This window comes from Pan troglodytes, chromosome 3 (genome assembly GCF_028858775.2).
Source record: "Pan troglodytes isolate AG18354 chromosome 3, NHGRI_mPanTro3-v2.0_pri, whole genome shotgun sequence".
Classification (NCBI taxonomy): Eukaryota; Metazoa; Chordata; class Mammalia; order Primates; family Hominidae; genus Pan; species Pan troglodytes.
The window spans coordinates 46,674,631-46,693,146 of NC_072401.2; the positions used below are offsets into that span (position 1 = coordinate 46,674,631).

Genomic DNA, 18,516 nt, shown 5'->3' on the forward strand with positions numbered 1-18,516 from the left:
AGTAGCTGAGATTACACGCACCCACCACTACGCCAGGCTAATTTTTGTATTTTAAGTAGAGACAGGGTTTCGCCATGTTGGCCAGGTTGGTCTCGAACCCAAGACCTCAGGTTATCTACCTGCCTCAGCCTCCCAAAGTGCTGGGATCACAGGTGTGAGCCACCTTGCCCGGCCTCTTTATTTTTAATGGCAGTATATTTCATAGAGAATGTTATGGAAAAATACCAACTTGGGCTAAAATAGGGAATGTAGAGGTATATCATAAGAACTGTAGGCAGAAAGCAGCTGAACTTTAGGAAGGAATTGGAACCAGGAGCTAGAATGCCATAGAACTTTCTGTGTCTGCACATTGCTATCCTTCCAGACCTTTTTGTTTCTTCATCCACTGGCAGGCCAGAAAACAGCCAACCCACAGCTCCTGCATTTAGATCTCTTCTAGAGCATAAGATCTGCCAATTGGCTATGTAATACCTCCAGATTGCCAGGCAAGAATCTCATTGGTTCTGTTTGGGTCAGCTCTGGTGAAAGGTGGGTACAGGGGTAACTGGCAAACTCTTATGTCAGGGCAAAAAAAAGTTTGTAAAAAGTAGGCTTGGCAGACATCCTAAAAAGTGTCCACTAAAACTGGCAAAACAACTATTACCCTACAGTTGGAAATTAGTTGCTTTTTTTTACTAATTAGTTGTTCTCCCCCAGTTGTTTTATGTTATACTAAGAAACATCATCTTATATTTTTGTTGTTATTCAGATATATTCCCAAATGGAATTATGGCATCAAAAGTTATTGGTATTCACACTTTTAAAACTAAAGACACACAGAAGTGATCTGCTTTTCAAAAGTAGTTTCTCTTACAGGAAAAAATCTTCAATAGTATCCTTTCGTAATAGTAAGATAGTCACTTTGTTTCACTTACTGTGAGTTTCTTAGTGTTAAATTTATGCAGTAACTCTGCATCTGTATTTTTTTTGTTTCAGTTTTTTTGTTTGTTTTTGTTTGAGACAGGGTCTCACTCTGTCGCCCAGGCTGGAGTGCAGTGGTGCAATTTTGGCTCACTGCAACCTCTGCTTCCTGGGTTCAAGCGATTCACCTGCCTCAGTCTCCTGAGTAGCTGGGACTACAGGCATGCATCACCACACCTGGATAATTTTTTATATTTTTAGTAGAGACAGGGTTTCACCATGTTGCCCAGGCTGGTCTCGAACTCCTGAGCTCAGGTAGTCTACCCGCCTCAGCCTCCCAAAGTGCTGGGATTACAGGCGTGAGCCACCGCAGCTGGCCCATGAGTTAATATTTCAGTTTATTTCTGTATATTTTCAGCGAACTAACTGGCATGATAAAAACTGTATAAATGAGAAGTTACATGTGAAAAAGCATTTTACAACCTATAAGGCTTATTTATAACCTACAAGTGCTTGTTACTGAGATCCTCCAGAAAATAAATAAAATTTATATAAAAGGCAAATAGTTTTGGGTATTATATACCACCAATGATTTTATATTATTTGTGAATCTAGACTGTATTAGTACACAGCTTGAAATATTACCTATGCCCTTAAATTACTTTATTTTGCAGAGTATATGCAAAAAAGTGGAAGACAGTGAACAAGCAGTAGATAAACTAGTAAAGGATGTAAACAGATTAAAACGAGAAATTGAGAAAAGGAGAGGAGCACAGATTCAGGCAGCAAGTAAGTAAACAACACATCTCTACTTTCTGTGCTAAAATTTTTTATTTATTTATTTATTTTTGAGACGGAGTCTCGCTCTGTCGCCTAGGTTGGAGTGCAAAGGTGTGATCTCAGCTTACTGCAACCTCTGCCTCCTGGGGTCAAGCGATTCTCCTGCCTCAGCCTCCTGAAACGCTGGGATTCCAGGTGCCTGCCACCATGCCTGGCTAATTTTTTTTGTATTTTTAATAGAGACAGGGTTTCACCATGTTGGCCAGGCTGGTCTTGAACTTCTGACCTCAAGTGATCCACCCGCCTCAGCCTCCCAAAGTGCTGGGATTATAGGTGTGAGCCACTGCGCTCGGCCCTTACTGTGCTTTTAAAGAACATAATACTATGGTAGCTATATTGCTGACATGAAAGAACACAACTTTAATTTTGTCTTAGAATACTGTGGCATATAAATTAGAATTCAGAACTATGTATGTTATCCTCACTTTAGATAATACAACTGTTAAAATCTTTTTGACTTAATTTTACTTACAAATAGTTAATTATAAAAGCTTTGTAGAAGAAATGTTATATGTTGAACTGTTATTCTATTTTGTTTAGGAGAGAAGAACATCCAAAAAGACCCTCAGGAGAACATTTTTCTTTGTCAGGCATTACGGACCTTTTTTCCAAATTCTGAATTTCTTCATTCATGTGTTATGTCTTTAAAAAATAGACATGTTTCTAAAAGTAGCTGTAACTACAACCACCATCTCGATGTAGTAGACAATCTGACCTTAATGGTAGAACACACTGACATTCCTGAAGCTAGTCCAGCTAGTACACCACAAATCATTAAGCATAAAGCCTTAGACTTAGATGACAGATGGCAATTCAAGAGATCTCGGTTGTTAGATACACAAGACAAACGATCTAAAGCAGATACTGGTAGTAGTAACCAAGATAAAGCATCCAAAATGAGCAGCCCAGAAACAGATGAAGAAATTGAAAAGATGAAGGGTTTTGGTGAATATTCACAGTCTCCTACATTTTGATCCTTTTAACCTTACAAGGAGATTTTTTTATTTGGCTGATGGGTAAAGCCAAACATTTCTATTGTTTTTACTATGTTGAGCTACTTGCAGTAAGTTCATTTGTTTGTACTATGTTCACCTGTTTGCAGTAATACACAGATAACTCTTAGTGCATTTACTTCACAAAGTACTTTTTCAAACATCAGATGCTTTTATTTCCAAACCTTTTTTTCACCTTTCACTAAGTTGTTGAGGGGAAGGCTTACACAGACACATTCTTTAGAATTGGAAAAGTGAGACCAGGCACAGTGGCTCACACCTGTAATCCCAGCACTTAGGGAAGACAAGTCAGGAGGATTGATTGAAGCCAGGAGTTAGAGACCAGCCTGGGCAACGTATTGAGACCATGTCTATTAAAAAATAAAATGGAAAAGCAAGAATAGCCTTATTTCCAAAATATGGAAAGAAATTTATATGAAAATTTATCTGAGTCATTAAAATTCTCCTTAAGTGATACTTTTTTAGAAGTACGTTATGGCTAGAGTTGCCAGATAAAATGCTGGATATCCTGCAATAAATTTGCAAAACATCATCTAAAATTTAAATTTGTCCTACATTTGTACTTGCTAAATCTGGCAGCCTTAATTATTACACAACTATAATACAACACAAACAGTAATCTCTCCCCTAGTTTAGAGTCCTTTGCATGAAATTTAGCAAATCTATCATTTTGAATACAGTACAAGCCTGGTAATCCAGTGTATTTGGGATAGGCCAGTGGAACTCAGAACTGATACATATATACATGTATGTCTATCATATTCAATGTCTATTAGGTGTAAATCATCTCTTCATGTAAAAGACACTACTGGTTTGAGGATAGACTCGTCTAGGAATATTTTGTCCTTCTGTGACAGCACCACTATCCATCCCAATGTAACATTTCTACAAAGGGAAGATATCTTAACCAGGCATACTTAAATTTGCTAGTTGGAAAATCATTCTGAACAGTTTTAATTCCATTCTATTGAATGGATTATTGTATGAGCTATTTGGGGATCAGATATAAATGACAATCACACAGAACCACTTTTATTCAACATAGATAAAATGTGATGAGTGTTAACATTTTAAATAAGCAATCTGCTTAATGGACATTGGTATGAAGGGGAAGTGTCATTCTTTACCTCACTCCTGAAACACTTTTCTATCCAAAGGTTGGTTTGAGTCAGTATTGGCATCATAGAACCACTTACTGTAAAATAAGTTTATTAGTGGTAACGTGATAGAATTTATTCCCGATATCTGATGTTACAAACTTTAGGGTCCTTGAGATATGCAGGATCCTTGTATGTAACTGGCATAAACCCTGTAAAGAGATAATTAAAGTTCTTGACAAAACATAATGAGCAAAATTTCAGCTAGCTCAATTCAGTTGTTGAGGTATTCTTTCTTACCCATTATTTGAGCTCTCTTAATTGCTTTTGTGATTTCTTTCTGTTTCTTCCCACAAAGACCTGTAAAATAAAAAGCTTTCTTATTCATAAAAAATGTCAATATTTAAAGTTTGCAATTTTTTTTTTGAGATGGAGTCTCCCTGTGTCACCCAGGCTGGAGTACAGTGGCGCTCTCTCGCCTCACCGCAACCTCCGCCACCCAGGCTCAATCGATTATCTTGCCTCAGCCTCCTTAGTAACTGGAATTACGGGCATGCACCGCCACACCCGGATAATTTTTTTGTATTTGTAGTAGAAACGGGGTTTCACCATATTGGCCAGGCTGGTCCTGAACTCCTGGCCTCAGGTGATCTGCCCACCTCAGCCTCCCAAAGTGCTGGGATTACAGGTGTGAGCCACCATGCCCAGCCTCAACAAGTTTTTAAGTCAAGGATTGGTAAATCATTTTTGTCAAGGGCCAGAATAATAATATTCTAGGTTTTGTGGGCCATACAGTCTCCATCACTGCCACTCAACTCTGCTGTTGTAGCTCGAAAACAACCATATGGCACTATGTAAACAAAACTACAAAAACAAGTGGGGTTGGGTGCAGTGGCTCACACCTGTAATCCCAGCACTTTGGGAGGCCTAGGCAGGTGGATCACCTGAGGTCAGGAATTCAAGACCAGCCTGGCCAACATGGAGAAACCCCATCTCTAAAAATACAAAAATTAGCCAGGCGTGGTGGTGCATGCCTGTAATCCCAGCTATTAGGAAGGCTGAGGCATGAGAATCACTTGAACCCAGGAGGCAGAGGTTGCAGTGAGCCGAGATTGTGCCACAGCACTCCAGCCTGGGTGACAGTGAGATTCCATCTCAAAAAAAAAAAAAAAAAAGTGGCATTTGTATATGATGAACCTAATCAAGATAAAAAGGGAGCAGGTCGAATTTGGCCTATGGGCCATAGTTTGCTGACACCAAGTTTAAGTATCAATCTAGGAATGATTATAGTATATTCCAAAACATCAACAACAGTTTTTTAAAGCCCAATTTTTCTATATAGTTAACTCTGCATAAGACAGCAAAATAATAATCCTCTTGGCCTAAGAGACTTTTTCATAGTAACTAGCTCTAGTCCCTGTAGTATCTGATCTAGTAGTAATTTATAGCACAATTTGAAAATTTGAGTTTTCTTAAATGATAGAAATAGATTGATATAATTCGTATCTACATTTATATTCCCATAATAAAAAAGAAAATACCTGTAATGTGCCTTCCATAAATGCATCCAGTAAATGGAGAAACAAACTGGGACAAAAGCTGTTTTGGAGTTTTATGTGGAGGGGAAAAAAAAGTATCTGTTATTTATTTCTGAATGTGTAAATTTCAAAAAACAACCTTCAAGTTATATAAAGCTTTACTAAATTTCAGACACATTTCATAAAATATAAGAAAAAAATATTGTTATCCTCCTATTACCTTTTAAATATTTTCTATCCAGTGTGTCAAGTCTATATATAATTAAACAGCAGATTAATCAGCATATTCATTCAATGGTAAATCTGTTTTCTTGACTTCCACAGATACCTTTCTAAAATATTGCTTGAAACAAGCTACTAAAAAATTTCATCTATCCTGACAAGCTATCACATTACCCTCTGATAATCATTAAGATAAATTATCAGAGGGTAATGAGATTTTCAAGAGGTACAAGTACACCAGGCATTTGCTATAATTTATGTTTTATTTAAATACTTCTTTAGAACCTTTCTAGGTGCTAGTCATTATTCTTGGCACTTTGCATAATCTTCCTAGTATGTGTGTTTTTGTAATTTCTTGGTTCTTCCTCAAAGGCAGCTATCACTTTATACTATTGTCAATATACGGAATTCTTTTTTTTTTTTTTTTTTGACAGAGTTTTACTGTTGTCACCCAGGCTGGAGTGCAATGGCATGATCTCAGCTCACTGCAACTTCCGCCTCCTGGGTTCAAGCAAATCTCCTGCCTCAGCCTCCCAAGTAGCTGGGATTACAGGCATGCACCACCACACTCAGCTAATTTTTGTATTTTTAATAGAGACGGGGTTTCACCACGTTGGCCAGGCTGGTCTCAAACTCCTGACCTCAGGTGATCGGCCCGCCTTGGCCTCCCAAAGTGCTGGGATTACAGGCGTGAGCCACCACACCCAGCCAACATACAGAATTCTAGCGCTATTCACTTGCCCCAAATTTGCAACTTCTAACTTGCTGAGAGTTAGACAAGAGATAAGTAATATGTGAATCAGTGATATGGGTGGTGAGATAAAGAGATCAGCTTCACCAGATGAGCTTTTTCCAAAGTTCTGACCCTCACCAATTGAGAATTACTGCCACAGGGAGCTATTAAGATGTTTGGGGTAGTGAAAAAAACAGAGTGGAAATAACAGTAAGTGGGGGAAAGCCAAGGTGCTTTTACTTGAATAAAGCAGAGATAAGCTTATACATAGAATTATAACCAAATTTGAAATTATGAAGTTGCTAAAACAGTTACCTCTACAAAAGCCTGCTATAAACTGACTTGATTCTCTTTAAGCAGATCTATCAGAAGCAAAACCCTAAAATATAGTGAAGTAAAACCAGATCTCACCTGTACGTTCTTATAATCTACATGCTTTCCACACAAGATACATTTCTTAAGAGGTTCTTTATAAGGATTTTCCATTGAAATGGGCTAAGGAAAAAAACGAAAAGTCTGATAATAGGATGTGTTAATTCTGAATTTTAAAAGGTTACTATTCTACATTCAAATCCATTCAAAGGATTAGTTATACCTTTCTTACTGTGTACATATTTTGTATAAGCACTTTATTTTGTTTTAGTTTAGCCTACAAATTAACGCACGGGAAGATTCTGGAATAAAGTACAATCTTCATAGGATAAAATTTTATGGCAGAACAAAAATGATGTCTGATAAGAAAGTGTTCCAATGCTTTGCTCAGATTGTAGATAATGAAAAAATTTTTAGATTTAAGGAAACTTACAACACAATAGATAACATATGCCATTCTTAAATGAGTACAATCCCTAATTTATCCATCCCCATGTCTCTATCAAGTATTTTATCACTATTTTTATACACAGATAATGGCCCATGACTTACTGTAATAAAAGGTTCTTTGACTTTATCACCCCAGGCTACTATATAAGTTTGTATCAGTCTTTTTGGCTTTTCTGTTACCACCACTGCCTCTAATGCTTTTGTCACAGTGCCTCCTTCCTACAGTCAGTATGGCTGTCTCCAGGATAGAGGTTCTTAATCTAGAAATGGCTTTGAAGCCCATGACTCCCTGTAATCGTATGCAAAACTTCAAATGAATGGGACTGTGTGCCTTTTTCTGTGGAGAGGGTCAATAACTTTGATTAGAGACAAAGTGGGATTTATGAACTAAAAAAGAAAGAATGTCCCTTTACTTTCTTAAAGTATGGTGCATGGATTAGATTACCAAGACAGATGCTCAGAGAAACTAGACAAGTTCTTTTGTTTTTTCCAATTCCTCAAACTTTCCAATTTACATTCAGCTTACGTAACTACTCTTCAGCTCTGTGCCAAGTGCTTTGTATGGTCTAATTAGTGTCAAAATACCTTTGCATGTAGTAAGAACCTGTGCTTTCAGAAAGTCCATGTTAATACTATAGACAACCTATAGCTAAGCTTTGTACAGTCTCTTTTCAGTTATCTAAAATTCTACTCACCCAAACTACCTTTTAAAATTCCCATATCATTTGCTTACAAAGGGCTATGTAAAAAAAAAAAAACAATTCCCAAATCACATATCCTTAAATTTAAGATATAGGAAGAAAAATATGGTATTATAGCAGCTTTGCTTCTAATCTAGGAATTCCCCTACTTCAAAACTCAGCTGACTACATGACTACAATCAATTCATCATCATTTCTGAACTCAGAGTAATTATCAAATTGTTTTGTCCTACGGCAGAACTCTATTCAAGTAGCTAAAATAAAAGATGTTAGAGTCTAATACCAGATCTCGTTTTAAAAAGAAAAACATTTTGGTCATATTTGCAAAGGCCTTACTAATAGAAAAAAAAATTCTTACCAGGTCCTCATTGCTGGATACCTGTTGTGAACAACCTCTTCTCCAAAGCACTGCGATTAAACAGAAACAGCAATTAACCATTTCTTTTTCTTAGCTGAATAGCTAAAGATTTTTGTTTTTATGGAGACAGGATGAATTAAGGGACACGGTATTAAAGAAAGGTTTTGTATTATATTCAGAATGGTTAAAAACTTTTGTATTTGGGACAGAGTAAGACTCAACATGGGTGTGCTTTCCAGGGCTTAGGGGGAAAAGAACATATTTTCCCGCCCATACCTGCTCTTTCTGACATTTATTTTCCCTTCATTCCGTGGTTAGAGAAAATTCTTAATGCAAATTCTTATAGGAGAAGCAACAGAAAGGCACTGTCATACCAAAAAGAAAGTAACAGACCCGTCCCAGAAAGAATTTATAGAGAAGCACAGAGAAGATAAAATTGCAAAAATTATGCAATTTTGTTCTGTTTGGGGACCTTAGACATCTGGAATTTGCTGCTGGGCGACTCTGGAAATGTCCCTTCCTCACTAAGATTATCCAGAGATCTTAGGAAAGTCTCTGCTTTTTAAGAACCACTCCAACTTCCTCATACGTTTAAATACTTTAAAGGAGTGGATTAGACGACACTAAAACAGTCAAAGGCAATTACAGATTCCCACCCATCTTGGAGAAACTTCATCGCCTAGAAACCAGAGTCGTTTTGCTAACAGGGACGACTCCAACCATTAGGACTAAGGTTAATGCCTGCAACGCTACAATGGAGCATAGGATATGGAGACTTTACCCGTGTGAGTCCCGGGATGTGTAAGGCTGACAGCAGCCGTTACCAAGTGTGTCAACTTCTTCCTCCCTAGACCACCGCAAACAGCAACCACAGCGGCCATGGTTCCGCGTTTCTTCCACTTCCTTTCATTCCAAATCGTTCCGAAAGGCCCCTTCCGCTGCTCTTCCCCTGTGGGCTCGAGCACCCCGTTCAAAGGTTCCGCAGGAGAACGCTGAGGACCCGCGAGAGTAGGTGAGGTTTTTCAATACGCATGCGCAGCACCTTTCTGTTCGTGCCCTCGCTACGCGGCAGGTCACGTGAGGCTTATGATTGGACAGGGTAGAAGTTTATGCGTGCTTCCGGTCCGCGAGCCCTGAGAGCTAACTTGGGGTCTTTTCCCAAGGTGGATGTAGAAGCGGGCTCCGGCGTCCCACTCTCCCTTCCATATGGGCTTAGCGTCTGGGTCACTGAGAACGACGTCTGAATAGGGCCCTGGGTCCTTGCCATGGATGAATGTGGTTCCCGCATCCGCCGGCGGGTGTCTCTCCCCAAAAGGAACCGTCCAAGCCTGGGGTGTATTTTTGGCGCTCCCACCGCGGCCGAGCTCGAGCCCGGAGATGAGGGGAAAGAGGAGGAGGAAATGGTGGCTGAGAACAGGAGGCGGAAAACCGCGGGCGTACTGCCGGTTGAGGTACAGCCCCTTCTACTCTCAGATTCCCCGGAATGTCTCGTCCTTGGAGGTGGTGATACAAACCCGGACCTCCTACGTCACGTGCCCACTGACAGAGGGGTGGGAGACCAGGTACGGAGGACTTGGAACTTGAAACTGCAAACTTTTGGCATCCTTCCCAGATGCGAAGAGTTGACCAGTTTTATCGCCTTCGTTTACTTCTCTCGTCTTCGTTACCACTGTTAATCGGCATTTAGGAGGTATTGATTGCCTTGTTATTTACATTTCTATATAAATATGAAATGTAAACCCCGAGACAGAAAAGTTGTACACGCAGCAGTTAAGTGGCATGACTGAGACACAAATTTAGGCTTCCAGATAACTGCAGCTCCTACTGTACAAATAAAATCTGCTGTTTATTGAAGACCCGTTATGTTAAGCTAGTTATATTATCTAGATTTTACGACTGTAATCAGGCCCTGAAAAGTTGAGATAATACAGTTCTTGCTCCAAATCCTGTTGTCTTAATCACTTTACTGTATTGCTGCCTCCAGGTTTGTGTGTCTTCTGTGTAGCAGACCACTCCAAGTCAGTATTCAGTTTCTCAGTCTCAATTCCAAATTCCTAGGAACTCCTTGGAGTGTCTAGTGGTACAACCATGTTTCTGTTAGAGGCCAGTCACTGTAGATTGTAGTCTGGGAGGGAAGCGCTGCAGTTATCAGAAACTTCGAATGCGCTGACATTTCAGTAGACGTCTACCAGTCTTCCTGCTGTTTTAGTACAGCTTTAAGAATTACAATCTGGCCGTGTGCGGTGGCTCATGCCTATAATCCCAGTGCTTTAGGAGGCAGAGATGGGAGGATCACTTAAGCCCAGAAGTTCGCGTTCAAAACCAGCCTAGGCAACAGAGACCCAGTCTCTACAAAAAAAAATAATAATAATAATTTTTTTTTTTTAATTAGCCGGGTGTGGTGGCCTGCACCTGTAGTCCTAGCTACTTGGGAGGCTGAGGCAGGAGGATCGCTTGAGCCCAGGATGTCAAGACTGCAGTGAGCTGTGATCGTGCAGTGGCTGGAGCCACTGTGCTCCAGCCTGGGTGACAGAGCCAGACCCTGTCTCAAAAATTAGAATCTCAGTATCATCGTAACACTCCTGAACCTGCTGTTTAGGCAAGTAATTTAACCTCTTTGGGCCTCCATTTTTTCAGCTGTAAGATATCTATTTACATATAGGTCTGTGATCCATATGTGACCATATAATTATATACTTGGTACAGCCCTAGGCTGAAGTGTTTTTTGGGGGTTTTGTTTGTTTGTTTGTTTTGGTTTTTTTGAGACAGAGTCCCACTCTGTTGCCCAGGTTGGAGTGCAATGGCGCGATCTGGGCTTACCGCAACCTCCACTTCCCAGCTTCAAGCAATTCTCCTGCCTGAGCCTCCGAGTAGCTGGGATTACAGGAGCGTGCCACTATGCCCGGCTAATTTTTGTATTTTCTGTAGACACGGGGTTTGACCATGTTGGCCAGGCTGGTGAAGCTTTTATTCTTAATGAAACTGGAATTGACCATAAGCGTTTTTGTTCTCTTTGCAGCCTGATGACAGTGAAGTGGACATGTTTGGTGACTATGATAGCTTTACTGAAAACTCCTTTATAGCTCAAGTTGACGACCTGGAACAAAAATATATGCAACTCCCTGAACATAGGAAACATGCTACAGACTTTGCCACTGAAAATCTTTGCTCGGAAAGTATCAAAAACAAACTCAGCATTACTACCATAGGCAACCTTACTGAATTACAAACTGATAAGCACACAGAGAACCAGAGTGGATATGAAGGTGTCACTATTGAACCTGGAGCTGATCTTTTGTATGATGTACCTTCGTCACAGCCTATATACTTTGAAAATTTGCAGAACTCTTCAAATGATTTGGGTGATCATTCTATGAAAGAAAGGGATTGGAAGTCATCCTCTCACAACACTGTGAATGAGGAACCGCCCCATAATTGCATAGAGCAACCCCAGCAAAATGATGAGTCCTCTTCCAAAGTCAGAACTAGTTCAGATATGAATAGGAGAAAAAGTATTAAAGATCATCTAAAAAATGCCATGACTGGAAATGCCAAGGCCCAGACACCAATATTTTCTAGAAGTAAACAGCTCAAAGACACTCTCGTATCTGAGGAAATTAATGTTGCTAAGAAAACAATTGAGTCATCATCAAATGACCTTGGTCCTTTTTATTCATTACCCAGCAAAGTGAGAGACCTTTATGCCCAATTCAAGGGAATTGAAAAATTATATGGTAATGCTTTTTGCTGGAATAAAAAATTTTTTTTCCTATCATTACCATAATATTAGTGCAAGTAAATAGAAGCAAATGCTTTCATGGTCCATACTGTTTCTCATTTTGAAAACAAAATATCAGTGATCTCTCAGCCCCTTCCATTCCTACCTGTCCTGCTACCACTGAACCTCTTTCCTTCCCTCACAGTCACACTTATCAAACCAGTTATCCTTTCTGTCTGTTTCCTTACCTGACATAATTCCTCATCTATAAGAAAGGGATAATAAGTTGTTAGCAAGTCAGATTCTGGTTCAAAGACATGCCAAATTCAATGTTGGTAATGATTTTCAATAATTATATTGGTAGCTTCTAAGTAAGAACTTCAGTAAATTACCCCACTCTTAATTCTGGGTTCTGTGCTCTCATTCTCTCACTTAAGATCTGATGACAGACGTCTAAACACAGTGTTACTTTTAATGTTTACCTTACCTGACTTCTCAATAACTTACCTGATGCTATTGACTACACCCTTCTTGAAATTCTTGTTTCTGGATGTCCTTACAACCACTCCTGTTTTTTGACCCCGATTGTCTAGTAGAGATCCTCAGCTTTCTTAGTTGTATTTCCTTGGCTGGCTCTGTCTTCTCTACCAAAACCTAGCTGTTGTGGTATGTCTTTGACACTCACATGTCTTGAGTGAAAGAAGTCAGTTATTAGTAATACTGTTGATTAAACCAAACATCTTTCCCCCCACACCAGCAGCCGCAGCCACCTCTCCCCACGGGTGCATCCCTGCCACCACCCAGATGCTCTGCCTTGTGCTGCCTTTCCCAAAGCTAGACATCTTTAAAGACAGCTGCAATTAAGTTTTAAGTCAGGGATGTCCAATCTTTTGGCTTCCTTGGGCCACTTTGGAAAAAGTATTGTCTTGAGCCACAATAAAATACAGTAACACGATAGCTGATGAGCCAAGAAAAAAAATTGCAAAAAAAAATCTCATAATGTTTTAAGAAAGTTTACAAATTTGTGTTGGGCCACATTCAAAGCCATTCTGGGCCTCATGAGGGCCGTGGGTTGGACAAACTTGTTTTAAGTGCAAAGAAGCAATAATATTAAGAAGGTATCTTGTAATGTTTTTCAAAAATCCAGGGTCCTTGCATATATTTCAGATATGTGTCATTTTAGACCAAGAAGGGACAGTTGCTGCCATACTGGAGGGTCAGCCTCATCAACCTTCCACTTCGTAAGTTTTCTGGAACTCCTGTTAGGATCTTATGAATGATATGAAAACTTGGGTTCTTGCAGAGAAGACAATCAGGTTGGAGAAGCAGAACTACCGGAAACAAAGTCTAATAAAGACTCTACAAGAATCCAAATTGTGAGGTTCATGGCTTAAGAGCTAATGGTGTGTATTACCCTGGAAGTAGACGTTAACTTTCTTCCCTCTGTTCTTCCCTCTGTTTTTCTGCTAGCACCTTGCTTTTTGTTTAGTCTGCCAGAATGAATATCCTGAGGACAAGGCTCTATCTAACTCATCTTTTTTTTTTTTTTTTTTTTTTTTGAGACGGAGTCTCGCTGTGCTGCCCAGGCTGGAGTGCAGTGGCTCATCTCGGCTCACTGCAAGCTCCGCCTCCTGGGTTCACGCCATTTTCCTGCATCAGACTCCCCAGTAGCTGGGACTACAGGCGCCCGCTACCACGCCCGGCTAATTTTTTTTTTTGTATTTTTAGTAGAGACAAGGTTTCACCGTGTTAGCCAGGATGGTCTCGATCTCCTGACCTTGTGATCCGCCTGCCTCAGCCTCCCAAAGTGCTGGGATTACAGGCGTGAGCCACCGAGCCCGGCCTAACTCATCTTTGTCTTAACTAGCACTGTGCCTGGTATACTCTGGTAGGTTCTCAACTGCTGGGGATTGTCACTTAAAAATGCAACTTTAGCACTTTGGGCCTAGTTCCTCATCTATAAAAAGGGATAATTTTTTTTTGCAAGTTAGAGTCTGTGTTAAGGACATGCCAAATTAGATGTTGGTAATGATTGTCAGTAATTACATTGGTAGCTTCTAAGTAAGAACTTCAGTAAATAACAACTTTTTAAATCTTTTTACCTCTAAATCTGGCTTAATAACATGACCAGATTAAAGCATAAATACATGTGCTACTTTTTATTAAGCTAAAGCAGTGGTTCTCAAGTGTGGTTCCTGGACTGCAGCATCAACATCACCTGGAAATTTGTTGAAGTGCATGTTCTCAGACACTTCCCTAGACCTACTGCGTCAGAACCTCTAGGAATACGACCCGGCAATCTGTGATCGTGGCTCACTACAGCGTCAACCTCCCAGGCTCAAGCAATCCTCCCACTTCAGCCTCCCAAGTCGTGGGGACTATAGGCATGCGCCACCATACCCAGCTAATTTTTTTATATTTTGTAGAGATAGGGTCTCATTTTGTTGCCTAGGCTGGTCCTGAACTCCTGGGCTTAAGCAGTCCTGCTGTCTCAGCCTCCCAAAGGGTTGGAATTACAGATATGAGCCATTGTACCCGGCTAGTTTTTTTTTTTTTTTTGATGTGAAGATTGTATTCATAAATATTAGTTATTTTGTCATGTTATGCTTAAAAATCTGAATTGGATAAAATGTGGCTATGGTTAAGTTATACTTTGGCATAAACATCTAATTTGATAACTCGGGTGATACCAATCTGAAGTATTTTTCAATATTTATTGAATATTAAATTTAAGTATTTTTAAAATATTTTTAAAGAATATTCACAGTCACTTGTAGTATTTGGGAATCACCCAAAAGCACAATAAGTTAAAGTTACTTGTAACTGTCATTCAGATATAACTTTCTTTTTTTTTTTTAATAGAGATGGGCTCATCTTGAAATCCTGGTCTCAAGTGATCCTCTTGCCTTAGGCTCCCAAAGTGCTGGGATTACAGACATGATCCACCACTCCGGGGCAATGATCTGCTTTTTTTTTTTTTTTTAACTTAACTGTATATTGAACATACATAGATCCATCTATTCTTCATTTTTAAACTGCAGAGAATCTCATTGGTTGATTGTACAATAATTCATTCGGCCTTTACCCCCACCACCATGGCACTTTGTTACCTACAAACAATGCTGTGTTTTATATGCTTTGGCTTCCGTTCTATAGATGTAGAATCCCAAAAGTAATACTACCAGATCAAAGGCAATGTGCAGTTCTATTTTATACTAGGTTACTTTCCACAAGGATTCTAGCAGTTTATGTTCTCACAACCATACATGAAAATGGCTGTTTTTCCCCACATTAGTCAGCTCTGGATTTTGCATGTGTGGGGCTTTTTTTTTTTTTTTTTGATAGTTATTTGTTTTTTATTTTAAAAATTTATTTTGCCAACCCAGTAGAGAACAGCTGAGCATCTTCTCATGTATTTATTGGCCATTTGCATTTCTGCTGCTTATTGGCCATGTATTTATTGGCCATTTGCCATCTGCTGTGAAATGTCTTAAATTTTTTGCCCATTTTTCTAGTGATAAAACACTGAAGCACATTTTTAAAGATTTCTGATTATTTTTATTGTCAGATTATCCTACAGAGTAATTAATACTAGTTTTCACACGGTATCTTGGATCTGATGATCTATTTTCATGAATCCCGCCTTGCCAAATTGTGGGAATCCTAGACGTGTCAGTTAATAATCCTAGTCTTTTGTGGTTTAAAGAGTTTTAACAGTTTAAAATGGTTTTGGACCCATTCGAAGTTCAGGTCTCCATGAGAGCTAGTTAAAGTTTTTATTAGTTTGTGTAAAACCTAATAGATTTGTTTCCCTCCTTCCCCTGCTTCTCTCTGAGATGGCTTTTGGCTGAATGAGGAAGGGAATCTTATATAATCTCCTTGCAGAACGTAAGAGGAAGACATTAGAATTCACATAGGTCCTTGTACTGTCCCTTTGTTCCTCTGATATCTCAGATGGCATTCCTTGTCCACGAGGCTGCTACCTGCCCTGCTGTAATATTGGACCCAAGTCTGCAGCTGGTGAATAAATGGGCTGGTTGCCCACCTTGCTGCCTAGGCCTGAACTAGGCTCTCACTGGCTGTACTACTTGCACATTTGGGATTTTTGACATGTAACATTGGTTATAATTAAATTTATCCTTATGAGAGGATTGCTCCACAGGAAGGGATTTGATTTTTTTTCTTAGAAAACTTTTGAGTTTCAAAGTTTGGAAGGGGAAAATAATGCCTTTTTTTTTTTAATTCCACAGAATGGCAACATAGTTGTTTAACATTGAATTCTGTGCAAGAAAGAAAAAATTTAATATATTCCTTGCCAACAAGTGGTGGAAAAACCCTCGTGGCTGAGATTTTAATGCTGCAAGAACTGCTTTGCTGTCGGAAAGATGTTTTAATGATTCTTCCATATGTGGCAATTGTCCAAGAAAAGGTGTGTGTGTGTATGTTTTAAAACAAATGTTATTTGCTAGTACTTTGACGTTAAGATCTGTAAATGTGATAACTTTGTATTGTTGAGAAGTACCTCTTTTTTTTTTTTTGAGATGGAGTCTTGCTCTGTCACCCAGGTTGGAGTGCAGTGGCACCATCTTGGCTCACTGCAACCTCCGCCTCCCAGGTTCAAGCGATTCTCCTGCCTCAGCCTCCCGAGTAGCTGGGATTACAGGCCCATGCCACCATACCCAGCTAATTTTTGTGTTTTTAGTAGAGGCAGGGTTTCACCATATTGGCCAGGCTGGTCTCAAACTCCTGATCTCCAGTGATCCACCCGCCTCAGCCTCCCAAAGTGCTGGTATTACAGGCATGAGCCACTGCGCCTGGTGAGAAGTACCTCTTGATGGAGAATTAATATTTTTAGAATGTATAAAAGCAGTATACACTACCTAAAATATCTTCAAATACTAATTACCAGTTGTTGAAAGTTTTACTTTTTCTAAACTGGTGGATTAAACATCATCTTAAATGTTCTATTACTATTTACCCTGCTTTTTCTTTTTTGAGATGTAGTCTCCCTCTGTCGCCCAGGCTGGAGTGCAGTGGCACAATCTCTGCTCACTGCAACCTCCGCCTCTTGGGTTCAAGTGATTCTCCTGCCTCAGCCTCCCAAGTAACTAGGATTGCAGGTGTGTGCCACCATGCCTGGCTAATTTTTGTATTTTTAGTAGAGATGGGTTTTCATCATGTTGGACAGGCTGGTCTCAAACTTCTGACCTGAAGTGATCCTCCCACCTCGGCCCCCCCAAAGTGCTGGGATTACAGGTATGAGCCACTGTGCCCGGCCTTACCTTGCTTTTTCAAGCAGAAACTATTACTAAAATGAGTTATTCTGATGCTTTTTTTTTTTTTTTTGAGACAGTCTTGCTCTGTCACCCAGGCTGGAGTGCAGTGGCATGATCTCAGCTCACTGCAGCCCCCACCTCCCAGACTCAAGTAATTCTCATGCCCCACGACCCCACCCAGCAGCCAGAATCGCAAGCACACGCCACCACGCCCGGCTAATTTTTTTATTTTTAGTAGAGATGATGTCTCGCCATGTTGGCCAGGCTGATCTCAAACGCTTGTCCTCAAGTGATCCACCTGCCTCAGCCTCCTAAAATGCTGAGATTACAGGCATGAGCCAACACACCCCTGATGCTTTTTGGTATCAAAGGCGACAGTTGAAATTTATTTTCACATGTATTTTAGAAGTTGCATTTATTTTGCAAAGATCGAGACATTACAGCATTTCTTATGTATGTCTTGCCTGTGACCTTGTTCCTGTTGATGGGTATTAAACACTACTTTAGCTTTTTTGAACCTCATGAGCGCCTAATGGGGGGTTTTTTACTTGTGTTTTTTGGTTTTGTTTATTTATTTATTTTTGAGTCAGGGTCTTGCTCTGTCGCCCAGGCTGGAGTGCAGTGGCATGACCAAGGCTCACTGCAGCCTCAATTCCCTGGACTCAAGCAGTCCTCCCACCTCAGCTTCCCAAGTAGCTGAGACTACAGGCCTGTGCCACCACAGCCAGCGAATTTTTTATTTTTTACAGAGATGAGGTCTCACTGTGTTGCCCAGGCTGGTCTCACCTTCCTGGGCTCAAGTGATCTTCCCGCCTCAGCCTCCCAAGGTACGGGGATTACAGGCATTGGCCACAATGCCTGGCCAATTTTTCTTTATTTTAACTAATATTCTAGATTTCAGGTTTGTCAAGTTTTGGTATAGAACTCGGTTTCTTTGTTGAAGAATATGCTGGAAGCAAAGGAAGATTTCCTCCAACTAAAAGAAGGGAAAAGAAATCACTCTATATTGCCACTATTGAAAAAGGACATAGTTTGGTGAACTCCTTGATTGAAACTGGAAGAATTGACAGTCTGGGTCTGGTTGTTGTAGACGAGGTTGGTTAATACTTTTGTAATTTGTCAATATTTTTATTATACTAAATATTTATTATTCTGGTTATTGTGTGGATCTACTTAGTACCTTAGTACCTCTATAAAAATAAATTTATTTGAAAATATAGACAATATAGGTGAAGACATTCTATGCTTGATAATCTTAAATTTGGTTTTGTGTCAAGTGTTTCTTGAAGTATGAACAC

At 39.8% G+C, this 18,516-nt stretch overlaps 3 protein-coding genes across 35 annotated transcripts in view; 2 read left to right on the forward strand and 1 right to left on the reverse strand.

The window, feature by feature from the left end:
- Nucleotides 1-4,244, forward strand: part of ABRAXAS1 (abraxas 1, BRCA1 A complex subunit) — a 24,309-nt gene extending 20,065 nt beyond the window's left edge. For 3 of the 4 annotated variants that reach the window (XM_001135565.7, XM_063808821.1, XM_063808820.1), the window contains 2 exons: nt 1,575-1,689; nt 2,281-4,244. In XM_001135565.7, the coding sequence (XP_001135565.1) occupies nt 1,575-1,689; nt 2,281-2,714 (549 nt within the window). In that variant the 3' untranslated portion in view covers nt 2,715-4,244. Of the gene's footprint in view, nt 1-1,574; nt 1,690-1,777; nt 2,238-2,280 lie in introns of those variants that run through there. The other variant, XM_054682885.2, reaches the window with a different exon arrangement.
- Nucleotides 2,868-9,135, reverse strand: MRPS18C (mitochondrial ribosomal protein S18C). 6 transcript variants are annotated; one of them, XM_063808822.1, is made up of 7 exons: nt 9,006-9,135; nt 8,225-8,274; nt 6,755-6,838; nt 5,392-5,449; nt 4,151-4,210; nt 3,950-4,062; nt 2,868-3,103 (listed from the first exon to the last, which is right to left on the reverse strand). In XM_063808822.1, the coding sequence occupies exons 1-6, from the start codon at nt 9,103-9,105 to the stop codon at nt 3,986-3,988; spliced, it is 429 nt and encodes a 142-aa protein (XP_063664892.1). In that variant the 5' UTR covers nt 9,106-9,135; the 3' UTR covers nt 2,868-3,103; nt 3,950-3,985. The 6 variants fall into 6 exon arrangements, with proteins under 6 accessions (XP_063664892.1, XP_517249.1, XP_054538861.1 ...); XM_517249.8 differs by lacking the exon at nt 2,868-3,103 and having other exon boundaries at nt 3,760-4,062; XM_054682886.2 differs by lacking the exon at nt 2,868-3,103 and having other exon boundaries at nt 3,760-4,062; nt 4,151-4,225.
- A 28-nt stretch (nt 9,136-9,163) lies between these two features.
- Nucleotides 9,164-18,516, forward strand: part of HELQ (helicase, POLQ like) — a 59,793-nt gene continuing 50,440 nt past the window's right edge. For 5 of the 25 annotated variants that reach the window (XM_054682874.2, XM_003310308.6, XM_016951506.4 and 2 more), the window contains exons 1-4: nt 9,256-9,786; nt 11,244-11,958; nt 16,193-16,371; nt 18,113-18,313. In XM_054682874.2, coding sequence (XP_054538849.1) covers nt 9,490-9,786; nt 11,244-11,958; nt 16,193-16,371; nt 18,113-18,313 — 1,392 coding nt within the window. In that variant the 5' untranslated portion in view covers nt 9,256-9,489. Of the gene's footprint in view, nt 9,915-10,616; nt 10,824-11,243; nt 11,959-13,245; nt 13,346-16,192; nt 16,372-18,112; nt 18,314-18,516 lie in introns of those variants that run through there. The other 20 variants (XM_016951508.4, XM_063808790.1, XM_063808793.1 and 17 more) reach the window with 15 other exon arrangements.

Bases quoted from the DNA above. Each gene is read 5' to 3' on its own strand.
- MRPS18C (XM_054682886.2), bottom strand. From the start codon at position 9,105: ATGGCCGCTGTGGTTGCTGTTTGCGGTGGTCTAGGGAGGAAGAAGTTG. The intron at 5,450-6,754 runs GTGAGATCTGGT...ACTCCAAAACAG, and splicing joins TAGATTATAAGAACGTACAG to CTTTTGTCCCAGTTTGTTTC. The intron at 4,063-4,150 runs GTAAGAAAGAAT...ATCTCTTTACAG, and splicing joins TAAGAGAGCTCAAATAATGG to GGTTTATGCCAGTTACATAC.